Source organism: Entelurus aequoreus, linkage group LG08 (genome assembly GCF_033978785.1).
Source record: "Entelurus aequoreus isolate RoL-2023_Sb linkage group LG08, RoL_Eaeq_v1.1, whole genome shotgun sequence".
Classification (NCBI taxonomy): domain Eukaryota; kingdom Metazoa; phylum Chordata; class Actinopteri; order Syngnathiformes; family Syngnathidae; genus Entelurus; species Entelurus aequoreus.
The window spans coordinates 51,578,683-51,604,613 of NC_084738.1; the positions used below are offsets into that span (position 1 = coordinate 51,578,683).

At 40.2% G+C, this 25,931-nt stretch overlaps 1 protein-coding gene across 3 annotated transcripts in view; it reads right to left on the minus strand.

Annotated features, from left to right (window-relative positions):
• The window catches only part of vars2 (valyl-tRNA synthetase 2, mitochondrial), a 103,233-nt gene that overhangs the window by 38,277 nt on the left and 39,025 nt on the right, over positions 1-25,931 (minus strand). For all 3 annotated transcript variants that reach the window (XR_009827080.1, XR_009827081.1, XM_062056767.1), the window contains exons 11-14: positions 21,045-21,133; positions 11,636-11,726; positions 10,404-10,531; positions 10,115-10,218 (exon numbers count right to left, since the gene is read on the minus strand). Coding sequence is in view for 1 of the 3 variants with exons in the window: in XM_062056767.1 (XP_061912751.1) it covers positions 10,115-10,218; positions 10,404-10,531; positions 11,636-11,726; positions 21,045-21,133 (412 nt within the window). In the remaining 2 variants the exon portion in view is untranslated. The remainder of the gene's footprint in view (positions 1-10,114; positions 10,219-10,403; positions 10,532-11,635; positions 11,727-21,044; positions 21,134-25,931) is intronic.

The following is a 25,931-nucleotide window of genomic DNA, read 5'->3' on the forward strand; positions in this document are numbered from 1 at the left end:
GAACGACACCAGCAGCGAGCTCAGACCTACAAATATTAAGAAACAGTCTGGTAGGATATCAAAGAGCTGGTAAAGTAGCAAAAAGCACCTATTTTTCTAATCTTGTGTCTAACAATAGCCACAAACCACAGGTACTATTTAACACTTTGAACTTGCTTATTAATCCACTGAACTCCAACAGTGTGGTGCCTTCTTCGACTGTCGTGAACAATTTTTGACATTTTTTCACAGAAAAAATAGCAATGATTAGACTGTCCCTTCCTGCTGCTGGAGTCTCAGTGGAAAAATGTCTTACTGCCTTTGAGTGTTTTGAGCCAGTGTCCCTCCCGAAATTAACAAAAAATAGTTAAACAGATAAACCCTCAGCATGTCCACTGGATATTATTCCATGTCGGCTTTAAAAAAATGTTTTTAACTCTATTGGGCCTTTTATTGTCCATGTAGTCAATTCCTCCCTGAGGTGTGGATGTTTCCCAACCTCCTTGAAACATGCTGTGGTCCAGCCACTAGTCAAAAAGAATAACCTTGACCCCAATATTTTATAGATCTTCAAGATGGCGGCGCATTGCTATGCAGCAGCTTGAAGACGCTCTTGGGAGTGTAGAGCGATTTGGCAAAAAACACCCGTCATTTCTGTCAATTTCATGGCTGGCTCAAAGCGTGAACACTCTGTGATCACATACGACCGACAGACAATTGTGGATGTGGATGGATCGGGTCGTTATAGACTGAAAGATGCATGTACGGTGGACCTCCTTGCTAGCATGGGAATACTTCGCGGGCTACATCGAGCGGCCTTTGTAGCAGCGGAGTCAAGTGCTAGCGGTGACCGCCAATGGAGACGACGTAAGCGGTGCGAGCGGAAGCAGAAGCGGGGGTGCCGAGCGGGACTAACAACAAAGGGAAAAGCTAACCAAAGAAGCGTGGAGCGTCCGGGTAAGAAGCCATTTAAACTAGAACTAGCCGGCGCCAGGCTGGATAATCCCTGCACACATAGCAATTCTCTTAGAATAAAACACAACTCACATAATGTTTTTTCTTTTGTGACCGTGTCAGAGGCAGACATGCAATCTACTGAGGTGGCTAACTATGATGCGTTCAGTTTATCGCAGCACCAAGCAATCAATCTAAAAATTCCCGTCGTATCAATTCCTAGATATGGTCGAAACTATTTAAAGTGCACTACGCATAATAAACGCAACATTATTAATATTGCTACTTCGGATAATTTCAACAAACAATCCTCAAAACAGCCCACTACCTATAACGTGGGCTTTTTAAACATAAGATCATTATCTTCCAAAACGTTATTAGTTAATGAGGTCATTAGAGACAACAAACTTGACGTCGTTGGTCTCGCCGAGACCTGGCTCAAAACAGACGATTTTTTTGCGCTAAATGAGGCATCTCCTCCTAACTATACCAATGCGCATGTTGCCCGTCCTCTTAAAAGGGGAGGGGGTGTCGCACTAATATACAATGAAAACTATAATTTTACACCTAACCTAAATAATAAATATAACTCGTTTGAGGTGCTCACTTTGAGGTTTGTCACACCGCTGCCTCTCCACCTGGCTGTTATCTACCGCCCCCCTGGGCCCTATTCGGACTTCATCAGTGAATTCTCAGAGTTTTTTGCTGATCTAGTGACGCACGCAGACAATATAATCATAATGGGGGACTTTAATATCCATATGAATACTCCATCGGACCCTCCATGCGTGGCGCTCCAGACTATAATTGATAGCTGTGGTCTTACACAAATAATAAATGAACCCACGCATCGCAACGGTAATACGATAGATCTAGTGCTTGTCAGGGGTGTCACCACCTCTAAAGTTACGATACTCCCGTACACTAAAGTAATGTCCGATCATTACCTTATAAAATTCGAAGTTCTGACTCATTGTCAACAAACTAATAATAATAATAATAACTACTATAGCAGCCGCAACATTAATGCTGCCACAACGACGACTCTTACTGACCTACTGCCTTCGGTAATGGCACCATTCCCAAATTATGTGGGCTCTATTGATAACCTCACTAACAACTTTAACGACGCCATGCGCGACACCATTGAGAGTGTAGCACAGCTAAAGCTAAAAAGGGCCCCTAAAAGGCGTACCCCATGGTTTACAGAAGAAACTAAAGCCCAGAAATTATCATGTAGAAAGCTGGAACGCAAATGGCGTGCGACTAAACTTGAGGTTTTCCATCAAGCATAGTGTGATAGTTTAATAACTTATAAACGAATGCTTACCTTAGCTAAAGCTAAATATTACTCAAATCTCATCCACCTCAACAAAAATTATCCTAAATTTTTGTTTAGTACAGTAGCATCGCTAACCCAACAAGAGACTCCTCCCAGTAGCTCCACCCACTCAGCAGATTACTTTATGAATTTCTTTAACAAGAAAATTGAAGTCATTAGAAAAGAGATTAAAGACAATGCATCTCAGCTACAACTGGGTTCTATTAACACAGATACGACTGTATATACGACGGATACCGCCCTCCAAAATAGTTTCTCTCTCTTTGATGAAATAACATTGGAGGAATTGTTAAAATGTGTAAATGGGACAAAACAAACAACATGTTTACTTGACCCAATTCCTGGGAAACTTATCAAGGAGCTTTTTGTATTATTAGGTCCATCAGTGTTAAATATTATAAACTTATCACTTTCCTCTGGCACTGTTCCCCTAGCATTCAAAAAAGCGGTTATTCATCCTCTACTCAAAAGACCTAACCTCGATCCTGACCTCATGGTAAACTACCGGCCGGTGTCCCACCTTCCGTTTATCTCGAAAATCCTCGAAAAAAATTGTCGCACAGCAGCTAAATGAACACTTAGCGTCTAACAATCTCTGTGAACCTTTTCAATCCGGTTTCAGGGCAAATCACTCTACGGAGACAGCACCCGCAAAAATGACTAATGATCTATTGCTAACGATGGATTCTGATGCGTCATCTATGTTGCTGCTTCTTGATCTTAGCGCCGCTTTCGATACTGTTGATCATAATATTTTATTAGAGCGTATCAAAACGCGTATTGGGATGTCAGACTTAGCCTTGTCTTGGTTTAACTCTTATCTTACTGACAGGATGCAGTGTGTCTCCCATAACAATGTGACCTCGGACTATGTTAAGGTAACGTGCGGAGTTCCCCAGGGTTCGGTTCTTGGCCCTGCACTCTTTAGTATTTACATGCTGCCGCTAGGTGACATCATACGCAAATACGGTGTTAGCTTTCACTGTTATGCTGATGACACTCAACTCTACATGCCCCTAAAGCTGACCAACACGCCGGATTGTAGTCAGCTGGAGGCGTGTCTTAATGAAATTAAACAATGGATGTCCGCTAACTTTTTGCAACTCAACGCTGAGAAAACGGAAATGCTGATTATCGGTCCTGCTCAACACCAACATCTATTTAATAATACCACCTTAACATTTGACAACCAAACAATTAAACAAGGCGACTCGGTAAAGAATCTGGGTATTATCTTCGACCCAACTCTCTCGTTTGAGTCACACATTAAGAGTGTTACTAAAACGGCCTTCTTTCATCTCCGTAATATCGCTAAAATTCGTTCCATTTTGTCCACAAGCGATGCTGAGATCATTATCCATGCGTTTGTTACATCTTGTCTCGATTACTGTAACGTTTTATTTTCGGGCCTCCCTATGTCTAGCATTAAAAGATTACAGATGGTACAAAATGCGGCTGCTAGACTTTTGACAAAAACAAGAAAGTTTGATCATATTACGCCTATACTGGCTCACTTGCACTGGTTTCCTGTGCACCTAAGATGCGACTTTAAGGTTTTACTACTTACGTATAAAATACTACACGGTCAAGCTCCTGCCTATCTTGCCGATTGTATTGTACCATATGTCCCGGCAAGAAATCTGCGTTCAAAGAACTCCGGCTTATTAGTGATTCCCAGAGCCCAAAAAAAGTCTGCGGGCTATAGAGCGTTTTCTATTCGGGCTCCAATACTATGGAATGCCCTCCCGGTAAAAGTTAGAGATGCTACCTCAGTAGAAGCATTTAAGTCTCATCTTAAAACTCATTTGTATACTCTAGCCTTTAAATAAACTCCCTTTTTAGACCAGTTGATCTGCCGTTTCTTTTCTTTTCTTTTCTACTCGAAAAGAGTGGGGTGGACCGCTAGCCTGGCCATCGGATGGGGACATCTCTACGCTGCTGACCCGTCTCCGCTCGGGATGGTTCCTGCTGGCCCCACTATGGACTGGACTTTCGCTGATGTGTTGGACTTTCACAATATTATGTCAGACCCACTCGACATCCATTGCTTTCGGTCTCCCCTAGAGGGGGGGTGGGGGGGGGGGGGGTTACCCACATATGCGGTCCTCTCCAAGGTTTCTCATAGTCATTCACATTGACGTCCCACTGGGGTGAGTTTTCCTTGCCCGTATGTGGGCTCTGTACCGAGGATGTCGTTGTGGCTTGTACAGCCCTTTGAGACACTTGTGATTTAGGGCTATATAAATAAACATTGATTGATAGAATTTTAGACCAATCTCAAAGTTGCCACTTTTATCCAAGGTCCTAGAGAAGGTTGTTTGTGATCAACTTCTTCCTTATCTTAACTCAAATGATATTGGGGAAACATTCCAGTCTTCTTTTAAATTACAACATAGCACAGAAACTGCCCTTTTAAGAGTTTTGAATGACCTGCTTCTAGCTGTGGACTAAGGTCAATCTGCAGTTCTTGTGCTTTTAGGTTTGACTGCTGCTTTTGATACGGTGGACCACAGCATTCTTTTAACTCGCCTTGAGTCTTGTGTGGGTATTAGGGGAACAGCTCTGAAATGGTTCCAGTCATTTTTGACCAGCAGGAGCTTTTCTGTACACCTAGGCGAATACTCCTCCTCTGAGTCTGCCCTTAAGTATGGTGTACCCCAAGGTTCATTTTAGCACCTGTCCTCTTTTCTTTATATATGCTTCCCCTGGGTGCAGTTTTTAAAAAGCACAATGTCTCTTTTCACTGTTTTGCAAATGATATCCAGATATATCTGCCTGTAACATTAACCAATACTCAGGTTGCCATGACTACTCTGCAGAACTGTTTGCATGATGTACAGGAATGGTTGGGGGCCAATTTTTTATACTTAAGCAAAAAGAAAATAGAAATCGTCGTATTTGGTCAAACAAACCCGCTGCAAGGACATGACAGTGCTATTGGTCCTCTGTCCTCATATCGAAACTAATCAGCAAGGAGCCTTGGAGTCATTTTTGACAGCTTGCTTAAGCTGGGCAAAAATAAAACAGTTTCTTTCACAGGCTGACTTTGAAAGAGCTATCCATGCATTTGTGACATCACGCCTGGAATACTGTAATTCTTTGTACGTAGGCCTGGACCAGGGCTCTCTCCAGCGGCTGCAGCGCTTGCAGGACTCTGCTGCTCGTCTTTTAACTAAAACCACATGACTTGAGCACATTACCCCTGTACTGGCTTCCCTTATTGGCCCCCAGTTACTTTTAGAGTTCATTTTAAAATTGTACTTATTGTTTTTGAATGCTTACACCAAGAAGCCCCACCCTATCTTATTGAGCTGCTGCAGCCTTACTGTCCCATCAGGACTCTGAGGTCTTCAGACCAGCTCCTCCTAGCTGTCCCAAAAACTAGGCTAAAAACGAGAGGAGATAGAGCCTTTGCAGTGGCAGGGCCCAGACTATGGAACAACCTTCCACTATCTATTAGGTCCTCCCAGTCTCTGAGCCAATTTAAATCTAGGCTAAAAACATATTTGTACTCCCTGGCATTCAAATCAAGTTAGACAGGATTTCTTGGTTGTTTTTATTTCTTGTTTTATCCCTTTTTTATTTATTTATTACATTTTAGTATTTTAGGTGATATATTCTGCACTTCTTTTAAGGTATATTTTACTACTGTATTTTATTCATCCTTCCGTGTTATGATGTAAATGTGACTATGGGCCCTTTTCTTATGTCTGTACAGCACTTTGGCCAACTGGGGTTGTTTTTAAATGTGCTATACAAATAAATAAACTGATCTGAACTGAACTGACTGCGCCTAGAAATTCTGTCCATAAAAGTTATGACCAGAATTGGTGACAAAGGGCAGACCTAGCGGAGTCCAACCCTCACTGAAAATGGGTCCGACTTACTGCCGGCAATGCGGACCAAGCTCTCACACTGATCATACAGGGAGCGGACCGGCACAGTCTGATACCCCATACTCTCTGAGCACTCCCCTTCGGCTGCCGCCCAGCTCACATTGCACCCGACCTCTATGGCCTCTCCTATGAGTGGTGAGCCCATTGGAGGGGGGACCCACGGTGCGTCTTCGGGCTGTACCCGGCCGGGCCCCATGGGGACCAGGCACTCGCCATCGTGCCCCACCTCCGGGCCTGGCTCCAGAGGGGGGAATCTAAGTCCTTGTTTGTTCTTTTGCATAAAGGTATTCGAGATGCTCTTTGTCTGATCCCTCAACTAGGACGTGTTTGTCTTGGGAGACCCTACCAGGGGGCATAAAATCCCCCGGGAAACATAGCTCCTAAGATCATTGGGACACGCAAACTCCTCTACCACAATAAGGTGGCAGCTTGCAGGTGTTAAATTATTATTTTAATCTCAGGGAAATTATCTGAATGGCTTACATTTTTTTCTTTAGATTGCATTTTTTGTCTTTACATGTCAAATAAATAATTGCTAACTTTGTATTGCTGCATATAGACTTTTCTCTGGGTTTGGGGGGTAAACTTTTCTGGAGTGGTGGGAGTTCATGCTCGCCTGGGGCGTCAAATGGTCAAGCCTCGCATATTTACGCAGTAGGCATGCAGCGCAGTGGAGCTCGTGGAAGTTAAACTGACTAGAAAGGAAATATATCGGCTCTGCAGCCGTACTCGGTGGATTTTAGGGGTCAGTTGTTATTATTTCATTGTTTACACTTTTTAAGATAAACTTCCTACAATATGAACGGTTTTGTGCTTCTTTGCACAATGTTCAACATGTCATTCATCATAGAAACCTGCATATATTGGCCACCAATGTTCCTTCTGAGGTGCGCACCTGCACAGTTGCGCACAGCTACATTCTAAATAAAATAAACATCTAATTTATTCTGTACCATTTTACAATGCAATTCTGTGAGTGACAAGTGACAACAAGTGGTCACAACACATAAGACGCTGAGACGTTTTAAGGAGGAGGTGGTCTGTATCAACAATCTTTTTATTGTGAAAAACTGATTACTGTCGACCATAACCACACTAAAACAACATTAGCAACACAATTATTATCTGGCAAAACTTGTCACTTTCTGCTATAATCACACCAAAACAAATTGTATGTCGTATTGACTGCAGCCGCTCTCTTTAATTTCATCAAAAAATGCACACACTCGGCTCAGCCATTAAAGGCCTACTGAAATGAATTTTTTTTTATTTAAACGGGAATAGCAGATCCATTCTATGTGTCATACTTTATCATTTCGCGATATTGCCATATTTTTGCTGAAAGGATTTCGTAGAGAAAATCGACGATAAAGTTCGCAACTTTTGCTCGCTGATAAAAAAAAAGCCTTGCCTGTACCGGGAGTAGCGTGACGTCAGAGGAGGTAATATTCCTCACAATTTTCCTTTGTTTACAATGGAGCGAGAGAGATTCGGAGCGACAAAGCGACGATTACCCCATTAATTTGAGCGAGGATGAAAGATTCGTAGATGAGGAACGTTACAGTGAAGGACTAGAGAGGCAGTGATGGACGTATCTTTTTTCGCTCTGACCGTAACTTAGGTACAAGCTGGCTCATTGGATTCCACACTCTCTCCTTTTTCTATTGTGGATCACGGATTTGTATTTTAAACCACCTCCGATACTATATCCTCTTGAAAATGAGAGTCGAGCACGCAAAATGGACATTTAAAGTGACTTTTATCTCCACGACAATACATCGGTGACACACTTAGCTACTGAGCTAACGTGATAGCATCGTTCTCAAATTAAGATTAAGATTAAAGATTAAAGTACCAATGATTGTCACACACACACTAGATGTGGTGAAATTTGTCCTCTGCATTTGTCCCATCCCCTTGGGGAGCAGTGGGCAGCAGCGGCGCCGCGCCCGGGAATCATTTTGGTGATTTAACCCCCAACTCCAACCCTATGTTGCTGAGTGCCAAGCAGGGAGGTTATGGGTCCCATTTTTATAGTCTTTGGTATGAATCGGCTGGGATTTGAACTCCAACCTACCGATCTCAGGGCGGACACTCTAACCACTAGGCAATGAAGATAGAAACAAAAGAAATAAACCCCTGACTGGAAGGATAGACAGAAGATCAACAATACTATTAAACCATGTACATGTAACTACACGGTTAAAAATTCTCAGCCTAGTAAGGCTTAACAATGCTGTTGCTAACGACGCTAAAGCTAATTTAGCAACTTAGCAACCGGACCTCACAGAACTATGATAAAAACATTAGCGCTCCACCTACGCCAGCCAGCCCTCATCTTCCCATCAACAGCCGTGCTCACCTGCGTTCCAGCGATCAACGGCGCGACGAAGGACTTCATCCGTGGGTTTGGCGGCAAGCATCGGCTTGGCGTCTGCTAAGTAAGTAGTCCTTGTTGTGTTGCTGTAAGTATTGTACTTAGCCGCTAATACACTGATCGATCTCACCTACAACGTTCTTCTTTGCAGCCTCCATTGTTCATTAAACAAATTGCAAAAGATTCACCAACACAGATGTCCAGAATACTGTGGAATTTTGTCGAAGAAAACAAGAGGTTTTTGTATCGGGTCCGATGGGGTCCAACCACTTCCGTGGATTTTGTGACGTCACGCGCATAAATCATATCCAAAGGAGTTTTTCAACCGGAAGTGTGGCGGGAATTTTAAAATTGCACTTTATAAGTTAACCCGGCCGTATTGGCATGTGTTTCAATGTTAAGATTTCATCATTGATATATAAACTATCAGACTGCGTGGTCGGTAGTAGTGGGTTTCAGTAGGCCTTTAATGCGTTTATGGCTACAACTCCAACACCACACAAACTGTAACTGCCAAGTGCTTACACCGTGATGTGGTTCACATCACACGAAGTCAAACATGCCATTAATAGCGTGTTATGCCTGCATGTTGCTGTTTTGCAGGTTAGCTTATAGCAGCAGACTTAAGAGTTAAATGCTGCATTTTAACTCTTATTTTGGCAAAACAATCGGACACCGTACACCCACTCCCCAATGTGATTTGTGCCTATTTTAGTGCCATGTATTAAACATGTTAATTTATGGATATTAATCATAAAATGCGGTTACAAGAGTAAATAAATGCTCATAAAAACATTGTAATGATGCATCTTACACACAAAAAGTTGTACAATTTAACTTCTTATGTCAGCTTTGGGACAAGTGTGATGCTGGTGTGGGGACAGTGTACAAGTCTGATGTTGCTTATGTGTGGTTTATCGAATGCTCAGGGAGTTAGTGCATTTGCTTACATACATGAGAAATCAAGGGGAACATTGGTGGCCACCTATATACAGTATAGTGGTCACTTTTGCTCTTTCCCTTGATTGGTCGCTATTGACAGGCTTAAACATTGCATAAACATTGCAGTGGCTGTTGGACTCCAATGAAGGAGGGCTGTCGCCTGTGTCAGCAGCACAAGTACACAAGATGGGTGGCGCAGGTGCATCGAGGCCAGTTTGTAGTGTCCGCTGAGCATTTGCTTTGCGATTACGGTCCTGCCTCGCACACTGACACGAATATGTGGCATGCATTGTCAGTCACGGCGCCAATTCCGTTGTTTTGTCTTTTAACCTCCAAATCAGTGACGGCTGATTGTAAAACCCCTGCTATTTGTGGCCCCTTGTGGGAATCAAAAAGTGGGTGAGGCTTCTGCTCTGTGCCCATAAGAGATCTTTTCTCTAAAATATGAACTATGGTCACGTTATGATCTCTAGGGTGTGACGAGATCTTATGCCACGAGATCTTCTCACTCCCCCTGTATTCATCTATGACAGGGTCAATAGAAAACAGCTGTTTCATTGGATTTCATTAGACTGCACAGCTGTAATGATGTTGCTAGATTGTAAAAGGTGTTAGTTTACCAACCTGCAAGTGGGTAAGGTCATGGTGTGACCCTTTTTTCCCCGGAACAGCTTTTTCTCAACCAAAGCGTCGATTACCAGTTGTCGAGCATCAAAACGTTTCACTCCCTTCAAAGATATAATGAGATATTAAATGAAGACGTTTATCAACACAGTAAATAAAAGTTTCCATGGGTAAATATTTTTGCACTTGACTTTTAACAGAAGGAATAACATCTGTATACTAACAAGTTTAGGTCATAAGCCTGTGTATGTAAGATAAAACAACAGTGATTCAAGTGAGGTTCGTGCACCTCAAGCCATTGACCACATAGTGGAGTCATCTTCCCATCTTCTCCAATCACAGTAAGGCGCGGTAGAGCATGTCTCTGTGACAATAAGAAGTCTAAGAGGTCATGAGCAGGAGTAACCTTCACTGCACCTACAAAACAGAAAGACAAACGGTAAATGAGATTTCCTTCTGCATATAATACAGTACCAACAGTGGACTACATTACAGACTTGGCTCATAGCATATAAAAGGTATCACACTTAGAGCTTATCTATTAAACGTGTGCAAAGTTGACTGCGTCTGTTAAATGAGCAGAATAAGGCATGCAATTCATTTAGTCTCTGTCTCCATTAATATGCAGAATATATGCTGATTAGCAAAACACCCACAATACTGGAAGGAGAAGATGTAAATATATTATATAGCACCCACAATGTGATTTATCAACACTCATAGTTTTGCGAGCACTATTTAGCTGAAAAGTATGTGCAAACTGACACACGGCTGCAGGATTGGTGTTGTGCTGTGCTGGCGCCGCAAATACAGACGAGAAACAGAGAATGTGTGTGTGTCAACCTTTTTTCATGGTCTGTCAGAAATAAAAACTATTAAACATATCCTCAATAAATCAACATTCTTTTAAAATGTTATATCTGCATGCTAGTAAAATAAGGGGCTGATTAATACAAATTTAATTCATGCAATTGATGTTTTGGTGTCTGCTGGAGTTGTTCTTTTTATTGGCGTTCGTTTTTTAATTTAGAAAATATAATATTAACATATCTCCTGCATGAAAAAAACTAATTTGAAGTATGCATTTTTTGTGTCATGAGCAAAGTAAATGCAGAACTCTCTCCAATGAACGCATCTGCAGCGCACAAAAAAGTGGGTTTCATTGTGGATGCACCGGACAACTTTTAAAATGACCATAAAAAGTGATACATGTCTGCTGCTTGTTTGATAGCAAAACAGGTAGTAGCATTATAACATGAATGTGTAGTAAATAAGTGTCTCCATGGTGAAAGCACACAAAAACCTCATTTAAATAAGACGGTCTGCACCAGTCATAATTAGCACTTGCAATGTTAGTAGATCGCATGCAAAACGCCCCCTATTAGTACACGTATTTCATAGATTGCACACGCTGTATAGCATGTAGTATTTGGATCTTAGTAAATCAGGCCCTCAGTCTTCTATTTTCTTGGAGCTGTGTCTAAAAATAGACACAAACAACTACAGTAGTGTGGTTCTCACCTGTTCCGAGCTCCATGTCCACCATTGTATCAGTGACAATTGGCAGCAGTCTGTCAATAAAGGGGTGGCGGCAAACCTTTCCGTGAACATTCTGAAACACAAAAATAGTTCAGGTTACAATAATTAATTACATTTTTAAACAAAACTCCCTAATTTGAAGTGAGGTGTCTTGTGTTTTTTCTTTTTTTAAATAAGTGATGAAAGACATTTATGCCCTGGGGCTGCTGCAAGTCTGCCAGCTGCTGGGGTAGTGACCTTGTGGGTCAGCGTGTCTGTGATCTTCTTTAAATTCTCTTTTATATATATATATATATATATATATATATATATATATATATATATATATATATATATATATATATATATATATATATATTTAATATATATATATATATATATTGTATTTTGTTTATTTTCCCCCCCCTTCCTCAGGGGGGGGATTCGACAGGGCGGTTGCTGGTTGTTCCATCTCCATTTTTGGGGTCCCTGCGGGTGGGGTGGGTGGTTCCCGTGGCCCTGTGCTGGGCGGTCCTGCGGCGGCCGACTTGGGTGGGGTGGCCTGGGGCGGGCCGCACCGTGCTCTCCGGGGGTGGGCTCGTGGGGGCCCGGTTGCTGGTGCGGCCGGCGGTCTTCCCGTCCGGTTGCGGGGAGTCTCTTGGCCCCTCGGGCGGGGCGTCCCGCCTTTCTGCCTGTGTGGGGTGTGGTCTCTCGCTGGCTTGAGGGTTGGCTGTCCCCTGCTTCTCCCGTGCCTTGTCCTCTGCCGGGCGCGTCTGTCTGCGGCCTGCTGCTGGCTCTTCCGGGCGGCACGGTGGGCAGGGCACTGGGGTTCCTGTCGCTGGCTGGCCTGGCTGCGTGGGGCCGGTGGTCCCTTGTTCCCTGGGCGCCACACCTGCTGTTTGTGGCTTGGGCTCTCTGGGTGGCTGGGGCCGTACTCTGGCTCCCACACACACAGGAAGTCAAATATATTGTACATACAAATATACATATATATAGTCACATACACACCGTTATTCATACATACATACATACGCTCCCACTTACATACACAATTACAGTACATACGTACATACTCAAAATTCGTACATCCACATGCACATTCACTGTACAAACATACATATACACATACTGTACATATACATTCACTGTACAAACATACATATACACATACTGTACATATACATTCACTGTACAAACATACATATACACATACTGTACATATACATTCACTGAACAAACATACATATACACATTCTGTACATACCGGTATACAAGTACACATACATACATATACTCATGCATATAATCACGTTTCATCAAACATAAATTAACATTGTTACCCTAGGGTAAACTGGGTAACACATGGCACACTGACAAAGCTTAACCTATTGTTACTATAACAATCTACAAGGTTAATATAGCTGGCTGCTCTTTCTTCCCCTTCTTTTTTCTGCTTTCTTTTGTATCTCTAGTTATCATTACATATATGTATTGTTGAATTTGAACAACTGTATTGTTGATAATAGAGGTAAATTATTGGTATTATTGATTATCAATAGCGCTATTTCTATTGGTATTTTGTATTGCTCCATTTGCTTTATAAATAAAGTTGATTTGATTTGATTTGATTTGTAGTGTAATAATGCTCATTGTCATTTCTGTATTATTATTTATTTCACTAACTGCTTCTTTGCTATCACTTTTACCATCATATCTGTACATATCGTATTTGCTGATGTTGCTCTATTTTTGTTGTTGTTGTTGTTATTGTGTTTGCTGTTGTTGTTTTTGTCTCTCTGTCTTATCCTCCTCTTGTCCCCACAATTTCCCCCTCTGTCTTTCTTTTTTTCTCTTTCTATCCCCTCCGGACCGGCTGCACCAAATGATAATACAAATACATTTAATAAAGTCTCTCAATAGCAAAGAATCAATCTTATCTAATCACTTTTCCTTTTCCCATTTCTGACAGTTCCTGAAAGTTTATTCGAAATCCACCTATAACATTTTGAGTTATGTTGCTAATGCAACGGGAATGACTTAGGACCCTGTCGACCTGAGTTCTGTGTTTACTAACTAACAAACCAACAATACACAAAATAGTAGACGTTTTGGCTTCTTTGAATATTTATGACGCCCCAGCACCGTGCGCGAAAAATACACATTCACCAACAAGAAAGTACGAACGCAGTTTCGCCGGGGGAAAGCACAGCACGTCAGCATGAAAAGTAAGATTGATGCAATCATACAAACCCCGTTTCCATATGAGTTGGGAAATTGTGTTAGATGTAAATATAAACGGAATACAATGATTTGCAAATCCTTTTCAACCCATATTCAGTTTGAATATGCTCAAAGACAACGTATTTGATGTTCAAACTGTAAACCTTTTTTTTTTGCAAATAATCATTAACTTTAGAATTTGATGCCAGCAACATGTGACAAAGAAGTTGGGAAAGGTGGCAATAAATACTGATAAAGTTGAGGAATGCTCATCAAACACTTATTTGGAACATCCCACAGGTGAACAGGCAAATTGGGAACAGGTGGGTGCCATGATTGGGTATAAAAGTAGCTTCCATGAAATGCTCAGTCATTCACAAACAAGGATGGGGCGAGGCTCACCACTTTGTCAACAAATGCGTGAGCAAATTGTTGAACAGTTTAAGAAAAACCTTTCTCAACCAACTATTGCAAGGAATTCAGGGATTTCACCATCTACGGTCCGTAATATCATCAAAGGGTTCAGAGAATCTGGAGAAATCACTGCACGTAAGCAGCTAAGCCCGTGACCTTCGATCCCGCAGGCTGTACTGCATCAACAAGCGACATCAGTGTGTAAAGGATATCACTACATGGGCTCAGGAACACTTCAGAAACCCACTGTCAGTAACTACAGTTGGTCGCTACATCTGTAAGTGCAAGTTAAAACTCTCCTATGCAAGGCGAAAACCGTTTATCAACAACACCCAGAAATGCCGTCGGCTTCGCTGGGCCTGAGCTCATCTAAGATGGACTGATACAAAGTGGAAAAGTGTTCTGTGGTCTGATGAGTCCACATTTCAAATCGTTTTTGGAAACTGTGGACGTCGTGTCCTCCGGACCAAAGAGGAAAAGAACCATCCGGGTTGTTATAGGCGCAAATTTGAAAAGCCAGCATCTGTGATGGTATGGGGGTGTATTAGTGCCCAAGACATGGGTAACTTACACATCTGTGAAGGCGCCATTAATGCTGAAAGGTACATACAGGTTTTGGAGCAACATATGTTGCCATCCAAGCAACGTTACCATGGACGCCCCTGCTTATTTCAGCAAGACAATGCCAAGCCACGTGTTACATCAACGTGGCTTCATAGTAAAAGAGTGTGGGTACTAATAATGGCCTGCCTGTAGTCCAGACCTGTCTTCCATTGAAAATGTGTGGCGCATTATGAAGCCTAAAATACCACAACGGAGACCCCCGGACTGTTGAACAACTTAAGCTGTACATCAAGCAAGAATGGGAAAGAATTCCACCTGAGAAGCTTAAAAAATGTGTCTCCTCAGTTCCCAAACGTTTACTGAGTGTTGTTAAAAGGAAAGGCCATGTAACACAGTGGTGAACATGCCCTTTCCCAACTACTTTGGCACGTGTTGCAGCCATGAAATTCTAAGTTAATTATTATTTGCAAAAAAAAAAACAAGTTTATGAGTTTGAACTTCAAATATCTTGTCTTTGTAGTGCATTCAATTGAATATGGGTTGAAAAGGATTTGCAAATCATTGTATTCCGTTTATATTTACATCTAACACAATTTCCCAACTCATATGGAAACGTAGTATGTATATGTGTGTATGAAAGACAATGACGCATGGCCAAGTGTGCACTCTGGTTGTGTTTTTGTTTGAACCTGTTTGTGTGTGCTGCGTGAATGTGCTGCCTTATGGATCCAGAACACTGGCAGCATGATTTGGTATCGAAAAAAAATTATTGATATCGTAGAAGAAGTTGTATTGGCACAGAAACAAGTTTTGGCAATAAATAAATACAAACATTGAAAAATACAATACCTTGGGGGGATGTTTTTGACGGCAATATTCTAGAAAAACACCGTAGAAGAACAAAGGACGGCCGATGGTGTCTAAATCAAGTGTTTGTGTTAACCTAGCTATACTTTGTGGATGTAGTATAAATGGTACAGAAATTATGTATTTTTAAATGATCCATGTTTGTCTCGATATAGCCGTGATATTTGGCCAAACTCCGTATGGAACAATGCTTTGTTATATTTCCATGCGGAGAGAAAAGAGCGAGACGGATCCTTCCCCAAGTAAAGGAGTTCAAGTACCTCGGAGTCTTGTAAACAAGTAAGGGAAGAGTGGATTGTGAGATCTACAGGCGGATCGGTGCGGCATCTGTAGTGATGCAGACCCTGCATCGATCCGTCGTGAAGAAGGAACTGAGCCGGAAGGCAAAGCTCTCAATTTACCGGTCCATCTACGTTCCCATCCTCACCTATGGTCACGAGTTTTGGGTTATGACCAAAAGACAAGATCACGTGTACAAGAGGCCGAAATGAGTTTTCTCCTTCGGGTGGCGGGGCTCTCCCTTAGAGATAGGGTGAAAAGCTCTGTCATTTGGGAGGAGCTCAAAGTAAAGCCGCTGCTCCTCCACATCGAGAGGAGCGAGATGAGGTTGTTCGGGCATCTGGTCAGTATGCCCCCCATACGCCTACCAGGGGAGGTGTTTAGGGCACTTTCAACCGGTAGGAGGCCACGGAGAAGACCCGGGACACGTTGGGGAGACTATGTTTCCTGGCTGGCCTGGGAACGCCTCGGGATCCCCCTGGAGGAGCTAATCAAAATAGTTGGGGAGAGGGACGTCTGGGCTTCCCTGCTTAGGCTGCTGCCTCCGCGACCCGACTTCGGATAAGCGGAAGAAGATGGATGGAAAAAAGAGCGACTTTATAATGTAGGTGTAGCTGTATTTATTAATTTAAAATATTTAACACCAGACATGTAAAGCTTGGCGTGACAAGAGTAACCGATTTCTGTTAAAATACGAGACTTCAACTGTCGTAATGTTGAGGGACCTCCGTCGGTTCTCCTCATGATGCCCTGGGAGGGAGCCTCATATTCATCCAGGCTGTGGAGACAACTTCATGCACAAATCTTTTTTCAGTGTTTGGAAATAAAACCTTACATCTGATGTATCTTTTTCTTTCTATGTTTACACCTGGACTCATGTCTTATTGTATTGTATTGTTTTGTCAAGTATTATTTAGACTCGTATAAATTAATAAACAATGCGCTGAAACTACAAATAATACAAAATAAGGGAATACATTCAGATATCCTAAATGATATCCACATAATATTTACATGTACATTTGAAAATACAACCAACAACATATTTTTAAAACAACTGCTATAATGTAGAGCTGAGGGATTATTCAAAATTAATTCAAAAAAATAAATAGGCTGGACTTTTAGAGGAGACATTTCTATTAACAATTACATTAAATGTATTTAAAAAAATAATATCTGAGTAGTACTTTGTGATGTTACTGTAGGGCTGGGCAATATATCGAATATACTCGATATATCGAATATACTCGATATATCGAATATACTCGATATATCGAATATACTCTATATATCGAATATACTCGATATATCGAATATACTCGATATATCGAATATACTCGATATATCACGGGTTTGTCTCTGTGCGATATAGAAAATGACTATATCGTGATATTCGAGTATACGTTCTCACACAGTTGCTTTTAGCTGCGGGCATTACACTTCAGGCTTTTCTCGCTCTTTCTTGTCACTTGCTGTTTCTTGTTTTATGTCTCACAGACATAAAACAACTTCTTACATAAGTCACATACTGTCGCTTCGCTTACTTGATGACATCAAGTAAGCGAAGCTAATGCTTGACTTCCTTGTTACATTTTATTAATAAATGATGCAATCATATAATAAATCCTCCATAAACTTTTTTATAACTAATAAATATGAGTAATTGCTTTTACTATTTGCTTTGTAAAGAGAATATATGCAATGTAATAAATTAAACATTTAATAAATAACATAAATATATCCTAATAATCTTAGTGCTGAAATCAACTGCTTATATAAAACCAATTGTGAAGTAATGAAGTTGATCAAAGTGCTTTACGAAGTGTTCAGATTAATAAAAGTAGGTCACTGTATTATGTTAACAAATACAAGATTTCTCTCTGAGCAGGAGATTAATCTGCCAATAGCAACACATACAGGCCTACTCAGGATAAATGTAAAAAAATACTTTTGCTTCATAATTTCATGTTTTTAAGCTTTTTTAAACTTCATTTAGACGCCCTCAGTCATCCTTTCTTCTTGAACGGTGTTCCGGGTAAACTTCTTGCACCCGCCTCTCACGCTAAAACACTGACTTTGGTTTGAAAACTTAAAAAAAACAAAAAACTAGAAGAAAACCTTTGAAACACACAAAAACAATACAAGTGTACAAAAATATGAATATTGGCATTGAAAACATACAGCAAAAATATAGTATTTTTCAATGTTGTATTTGTTTGTTGCCAATACAACTTTTTTTACAATGTCAATTTTTTTTCCATACCAAATCTTACTGGCAGTGTTCTGGATCCATACAGCCGCTTTTCAGTGCCAAACGTGCTCCGTCACAAATAACAACTTTGACTCAAGCTATCAACAATATGCATCATTGCAGCAAAGTTTGATGTTAGTGTTTAACTATCAACTTTTCTGGGATGCAAATTAAGCGGCTGTGTTCAACAGCTAACCGCTATAGACAAGGTTTATAAAAGCAACTTTTTCCTGCGGATTACATTTTTGTGGACATTTAAAAATTTTAAATGTTGAAAGCACACTTTACCCACCTGCTCCCAGTGCCACCCACACTGGTTTAAATGTAACTTAGATATTGGGTTTCACTATGTAAAGTGCTTTGAGTCACTAGAGAAAAAGCGCTATATAAATATAATTCACTTCACTTCACTTCACTATATTCCGCTCCCTTCTGGCCTTGAGCATGTAAACTTCGCCCCCACGTTACACTCATGCGTTAGCTATTTTGTTCTCAGCTAATGATAGCGATTTGGCAAAGTCTAGCTACTAACGTTGGCTATTAATGATCGCATAAATGACCCTAACAAGAATATGACTGCAAAGTGGTGGTTGCTTCTCTTGGCTGCTTTTGTCTAGTGCACGCGCTGCGGGTGAATGACAGTCTGAATGCTTATTCCTCGAGCTGACAAGTAATTTCTATCCAATATGATTAGTAATTGTGACAAATGACAAATTTGTAACCACTGATGGTAACATAAACTAGCTATTGGTGTACTTGTCTTTTGGTTTGAAAATTGTAACTTTGAGGAAGTTGCAAAGGGCCCCTCTTAATATTTGATATTTGTACGTTTGTCCATTGATTCAGAGTTGTCCATGTGCCTATGGTGATGCATCTAAGAATCGATTTCTCCCACCCTACTTTTAAAACATTATTTGTTCAATATCAAACTGTTATATTTATAAAGCTGCTTATATTGTAGAGGTGGAACAGTTCACAAAATCCACAGTTTGGACCTTATCACTGTTTTGTGGTCACGGTTTTTCATTCAGTGTACATTGTTCTTTATAACACACCATTTATCCCAATAATCCATCATTAACATTTTTCAAATCAATAATGTCATGTGTAGTTACAGAGCTGCAAACATTTGGTGGTTGCAATCCAGTAAATCTTCTTCAATGTACTTTTGTCTCAGCTCGACTTCATTAATGTTTGGTCTAAGACTTGTTTTTGTGCTGTTGAAACTCTCAGGATGGATTGCAGGTGTTCATCTGTGAGATGGATCCTATGTGCTGATTTTAAACAGATTACACACGACGTCATTGTACATCTAAAAAAAGGGGTGTTCCAAATTTTTCCACTAAGGGCTACATACTGAAAAATAAAAGGATCCGGGGGCCACTTTGATACCTTTTGTACATTAAAGATGATACAAACTATTTAATGTACATCAGTATATGCTAAACTATTTGAAAAATAAATAATTTTCTTAACTTTACTGTTGTATGTTACAAAGCAAATCGTTTTTAGTGTCATATCTAAGTTCAGTGTTTCTTAACCATAGAGGCCCGTCAAAAAATATTTTAGAAATACTGTATATAGTACAGTTACAAGAAAAAGTATGTGAACCCCTTTGGGATTACTTGGATTTCTGCATATATTGGACAGTAAATGTGTTCTGATCTTCATCTAAGTCACAACAATAGACAAACACAGTCTGCTTAACTAAAACTGCACAAAATATAATATGTTTTCATTTTTTATTGAACACAACGTGTGAACATTCACAGTGCAGTTTGAAAAAGGTATGTAAACCTTTGGATTTAATAACTGGTTGAGCCTCTTTTGGCAACAATAACATCAACTAAACGTTCACTGTAATTGCAGATCAGACTTGCACAACGGTCTGGAGGACTTTTGGACCATTCCTCTTTACAAAAGTGTTTTAGTAAATTCTTGGGATGTCTGGTGTGAATTGCTCTCTTGAAGTCATGCCACAGCATCTCAATTGAGGTCAGGAATCTGACTGGGCAACTCCAGAATGTGTATTTTATATTATTTACGCCATTCTGTTGTTCATTTACTTTTATGGGTCATTGTCCTGTTGCATCACCCATCCTCTATTGGGTTTCAGTGGGCGGACAGGCGCTCCTAAGTTTTCCTGTAATATGTTTTGATACAATTGGGAATTCATTTTTCCATCGATGACAGCAATCCGTCCAGACCCTGAGACAGCAAAGCAACCCCAAACCATGATGCCCCCTCCACCATATTTCACCGTTGGGAGGAGGTTTTGATGTTGGTGTGGTGTGCCTTTTTTTCTCCACACATAGCATTGTGTGTTCCTCCCAAACAACTCAATTTTGGTTTAATTTCTCCACAGAATATTTTACAAGTAGTGCTGTGGAACATCTAGGTGCTCTTTTGCAAACTTCAAACAACAACAAGAATTTAAAGAATTATCAACAGAGTTTACATAAATACATACCCCATTCATCCAAATGAATCACTATGTCTGTTTCAGTCACTATGTTATTTAGTCACAACAGTAATTACAACGTGTGGTCACATCCACAAAAACCGTACTCATTACGGGAAAACCGAAGTTGTTGGCAGGTATGGCAAAGAGACGGATCAAGATTTTAACACACATTGTAGGTTGGAAAAAATGAAGGAAAACGGAAAATAATTGTTTATATTTTTACAGAGATAAAAAAGACGGATTTCCGACTATAGACTGAAAAATCACATGCCTGCACCATTGAGATGTGCAAGTAATTCCTCATCTGTATGTGATAAATGTATCTAAAATATCTACTACCAAGAACTTCTAACCTGGTATCGAGGATCATCAGGGTGAACAGCTATGGCCACATCTCCAAGCATGGTTTCTGGACGGGTTGTTGACACCGCCACATCACCACCTGAACAGACATCAACAAGTCAAAGCAGAAAGTGGAACCTCTCAAGGCTGAACACAATCTGTTCGTATTTCAAAACAATTCAACTGACTGCCATAGGAAATCACTTCATTGGAAAATGTCAGTTTGAGGGTCAAACTGTTACCATCATTAAACCTTTATCAAGTGTACAGGTCTTTATCAAAAAACATGTTAACATTCATACAAGTGTAAGTTTTCTAAGGTTGAATGTTGAAGGGTACACCCCTTTTGAAGTCAGTCTTTCGCTAAAAATCATGTAAAAGATGGAAAAACAAAAGAAAAAGCTCAACAGGATTTTAATACATGACAGTGGCTCAATGTTTTGTTAGTCCCATCAGGATTTCAAAAGGCCTTTTTTGGGATAAATGCGGCCTAAAATTCGTGAATTTATCAGTGGCTTCAGAAGGTTGCGGCAAAAGTTGTGAGGTTATGAAACCTATTTTTTTCCATGACATTAGGTCAGCTTGTGATTTTATGCATTTGTTATTGTTTTGAGAGGTCCTTGTAAACCCAACAATAACAAGCATAATATTTCAATAAATCTAACAAAATATGCTTTATTTGCACACTAATGAGTGTAGTTTGGAAAATAAATGTTGATGCTTTAATTGTTTTATTTCCACACGGGTAATGAAACCTTACATCAAGTACCAGTAAAGTGGAAACACAGGTTAACTCTATATAGAAGCTATTATCATATATACCTGATGTATGACACTGAAAGACTTACAAAGTTTGCGAATAAATACATATGATCAAAATAGTATCAATCTCACTTCGATTCCTGAACCATTTTGAGAGATAATGAGCTAGCCAGACACGTCATCGCGTGACGTAGAGGTAGGAACCACAGATTCCTTCATCACCAATAACAATGCAAATCATGCAGACTTTGGAAGAGCCAACAATTACTTTGGGAAAAAATGTGATCCATAAACTTATATTGTTGATCCTGAATACAAGGAGGATGAGCTACAAGTTTTAGAAACTCTGCTAAACAGATCCAGCTTTAGTGAAACACTAAGCATCATGTGAACAAGAAATACAAACTAGAAACATAATGAAACGATAGCTTACTGTACAATGTCTGCTCTTACTTCGATGACGACTGATAGGATGTCTATATCTTCCCGTTTATATGAAGAATTAATCATGATGCACACGAAGGGTTCACAGGGATACATCTCCCTGTTGACACTTTCTTCGGTTGTATGTGTTTGTCTCCATCTCCAGGTACAAATTGAATGTCACAGACGAACAACTTCTCAGTGTATGGCTAAATCCTCCCAATGTCCAGATGAAAGGTATGATTTATGATCTCGAATAACTTTGACAAGCCGAGACTTGATGATGCGGGAGCAGCAAGACATCGCTGTAAAAGCAGCAGAGTGCAACTGAGCGGTGTGTTATCAATACGCCGCTAAAATAGTTTATCTGCGTTAGCACTTGTAATAACAAACAAAATCACTAATATCTGGTTAATATTCAGGTCACAATATTTATATAGAGTATTGTTGGCGGGTTATGGATGGTTATTTAGATGGTTTTGTGGGTGGAATAAAGATCCCCCATTGACTACATTGTTAGCTGACTTTTTACGTATTATTTATTTACGACCTAGAATGCATTAAAAAAACAAAAACATATGTGTTCATGTCTTATAAAGGGATTGTGAATGATAGACAGCACATCTCTCTCAAATGTTTGTGTATTTCCAGTATGACTGATCTGATAAATCAGGTCAGAGTGCAGAAGTGTTAGTCCAGTGACGTCAATCTACAGAAATTACCGAAGACGTTCGGACCGGAATTTTCAAAATGGCTGACTGAATTTGTGGCATTTTGTGATGTTAGACGGTATTTTTACATGCTTTGCGGATTGTAAATATAATTGGAAATGCTGTAATAGATACAATGAAACACAATTAAGCAGAGGTGGGTAGTAACGCGCTACATTTACTCCGTTACATCTACTTGAGTAACTTTTGGGATAAATTGTACTTCTAAGAGTAGTTTTAATGCAAAATACTTTTACTTTTACTTGAGTATATTTATAGAGAAGAAACGCTACTTTTACTCCGCTCCATTTATCTACATTCAGCTCGCTATTCGCTACTGATTTGTATCGATCTGTTAATGCACGCTTTGTTTGTTTAGGTTTGTCAGACAGACCTTCAAAGTAGGATCTATCGCATGCCTGCGTTTCACCAATCTAATACAGTCACTGGTGACGTTTGACTCTGTTTCACCAATCAAATGCAGTCACTGGTGACGTTTGACTCCATTTCACCAATTAAACAGAGCCAGGCGGTCACATGATTAACTGCACATAAAGTTTCAGCTGCAAACAACAACAAGCTTAAGCTTACATTAACTCAACGTCAAATTTGAGGAAGCATATCGCGGTAAGTAACGTTAAAGGCCTACTGAAATGAATTTTTTTTATTTAAACGGGGATAGCAGATCCATTCTATGTGTCATACTTGATCATTTCGCGATATTACCATATTTTTGCTGAAAGGATTTAGTATAGAACAATGACGATAAAGTTCGCAACTTTTGGTCTTTGATAAAAAAAAGCCTTGCCCCTACAGGAAGTAGCGTGACGACACCGGAGGAAAGGCTGCTCACATTTTCCTATTGTTTACACCAGCAGCGAGAGATTCGGACCGAGAAAGCGACGATTACCCCATTAATTTGAGCGAGGATGAAAGATTCGTGGATGAGGAACGTGAAAGTGAAGGACTAGCGTGCAGTGTAGAACGTATCTTTTTTCGCTCTGACCGTAACTTAGGTATAAGGGCTCATTGGATTCCATACTCTCTCCTTTTTCTATTGTGGATCACGGATTTGTATTTTAAACCACCTCGGATACTATATCCTCTTGAAAATGAGAGTCGAGAACGCGAAATGGACATTCACAGTGACTTTTATCTCTACGACAATACATCGGCGAAACACTTTAGCTACTGAGGTAACGTGATACCATCGGGCTCAAATGCAGATATAAACAAAATAAATAAACCACTGACTGGAAGGATAGACAAAAGATCAACAATACTATTAAACCGTGGACATGTAAATACACGGTTAATGCTTTCCAGCTTGGCGAAGATTAACAATGCTGTTGCTAACGACGCCATTGAAGCTAACTTAGCAACGGGACCTCACAGAGCTATGATAAAAATATTAGCGCTCCACCTACGCCAGCCAGCCCTCATCTGCCCATCAACACCCGTGCTCACCTGCGTTCCAGCGATCGACAGAAGGACGAAGGACTTCACCCGATCATCCGTGCGGTCGGCGGCTAGCGTCGGCTAGCGCATCTGCTATCCAAGTAAGTCCTCCTGGTTGTGTTGCTACAGCCAGCCGCTAATACACCGACCCACCTACAACTTTCTTCTTTGCAGTCTCCATTGTTCATTAAACAAATTGCAAAAGATTCACCAACACAGATGTCCAGAATACTGTGGAATTTTGAAATGAAAACAGAGCTTTTTGTATTGGATTCAATGGGCTCCGAATACTTCCGCTTCCACTGTTGACGTCACGCGCAAACGTCATCATATCGAAACGTTTTCAGACGGAAGTTTGCCGAGAAATTTAAAATTGCACTTTATAAGTTGCAATGTTAAGATTTCATCATTGATATATAAACTATCAGACTGTGTGGTCGGTAGTAGCATACTTGCCAACCTTGAGACCTCCAATATCGGGAGGTGGGGGGTAGGGGGGGCTTGGTCGGGGGCGGGGGGCGTGGTTATTTACAGCTAGAATTCACCAACTGGAGTATTTCATATACATTTCATATATATATACACTACCGTTCAAAAGTTTGGGGTCACATTGAAATGTCCTTATTTTTTAAGGAAAAGCACTGTACTTTTCAATGAAGATAACTTTAAACTAGTCTTAACTTTAAAGAAATATACTCTATACATTGCTAATGTTGTAAATGACTACCGGTATTCTAGCTGCAAATGTCTGGTTTTTGGTGCAATATCTACATAGTTGTATAGAGGCCCATTTCCAGCAACTATCACTCCAGTGTTCTAATGGTACGATGTGTTTGCTCATTGGCTCAGAAGGCTAATGGATGATTAGAAAATCCTTGTGCAATCATGTTCACACATCTGAAAACAGTTTAGCTCGTTACAGAAGCTACAAAACTGACCTTCCTTTGAGCAGATTGAGTTTCTGGAGCATCACATTTGTGGGGTCAATTAAACGCTCAAAATGGCCAGAAAAAGAGAACTTTCATCTGAAACTCGACAGTCTATTCTTGTTCTTAGAAATGAAGGCTATTCCACAAAATTGTTTGGGTGACCCCAAACTTTTGAACGGTAGTATATATATCAGGGGTGGGCAATTAATTTTCACCGGGGGCCGCATAAGCAACCCGAGCACTGCTGGAGGGCCACACGACAATATTTCAATTAAATTTTGCTCAATATTATTTTTGATATACCATAAGATAAATAATAATGATGATAATAATTAATAATAATAATAATAATAATAATTTCATTTAACCTAACTTAACTTTATACAAAAGCAGATTGCTTTTTAAGGTCACTTTATCCTGCATTATCCAACATTTTTCCCCATCAGATTTGGACAACCATCTGTTGTTAAAAATAGTTTTTAATCATATCTATTCTATATTGTTTTTTATATTGGTTTTATATGTAATTGTTTTTTCTTTTTATTCAGTCATTGGTGGAGCTAAGGATAATATTTGAATATTGTTTGTAATATTGTTGTGCAGCACTTTGGAAACA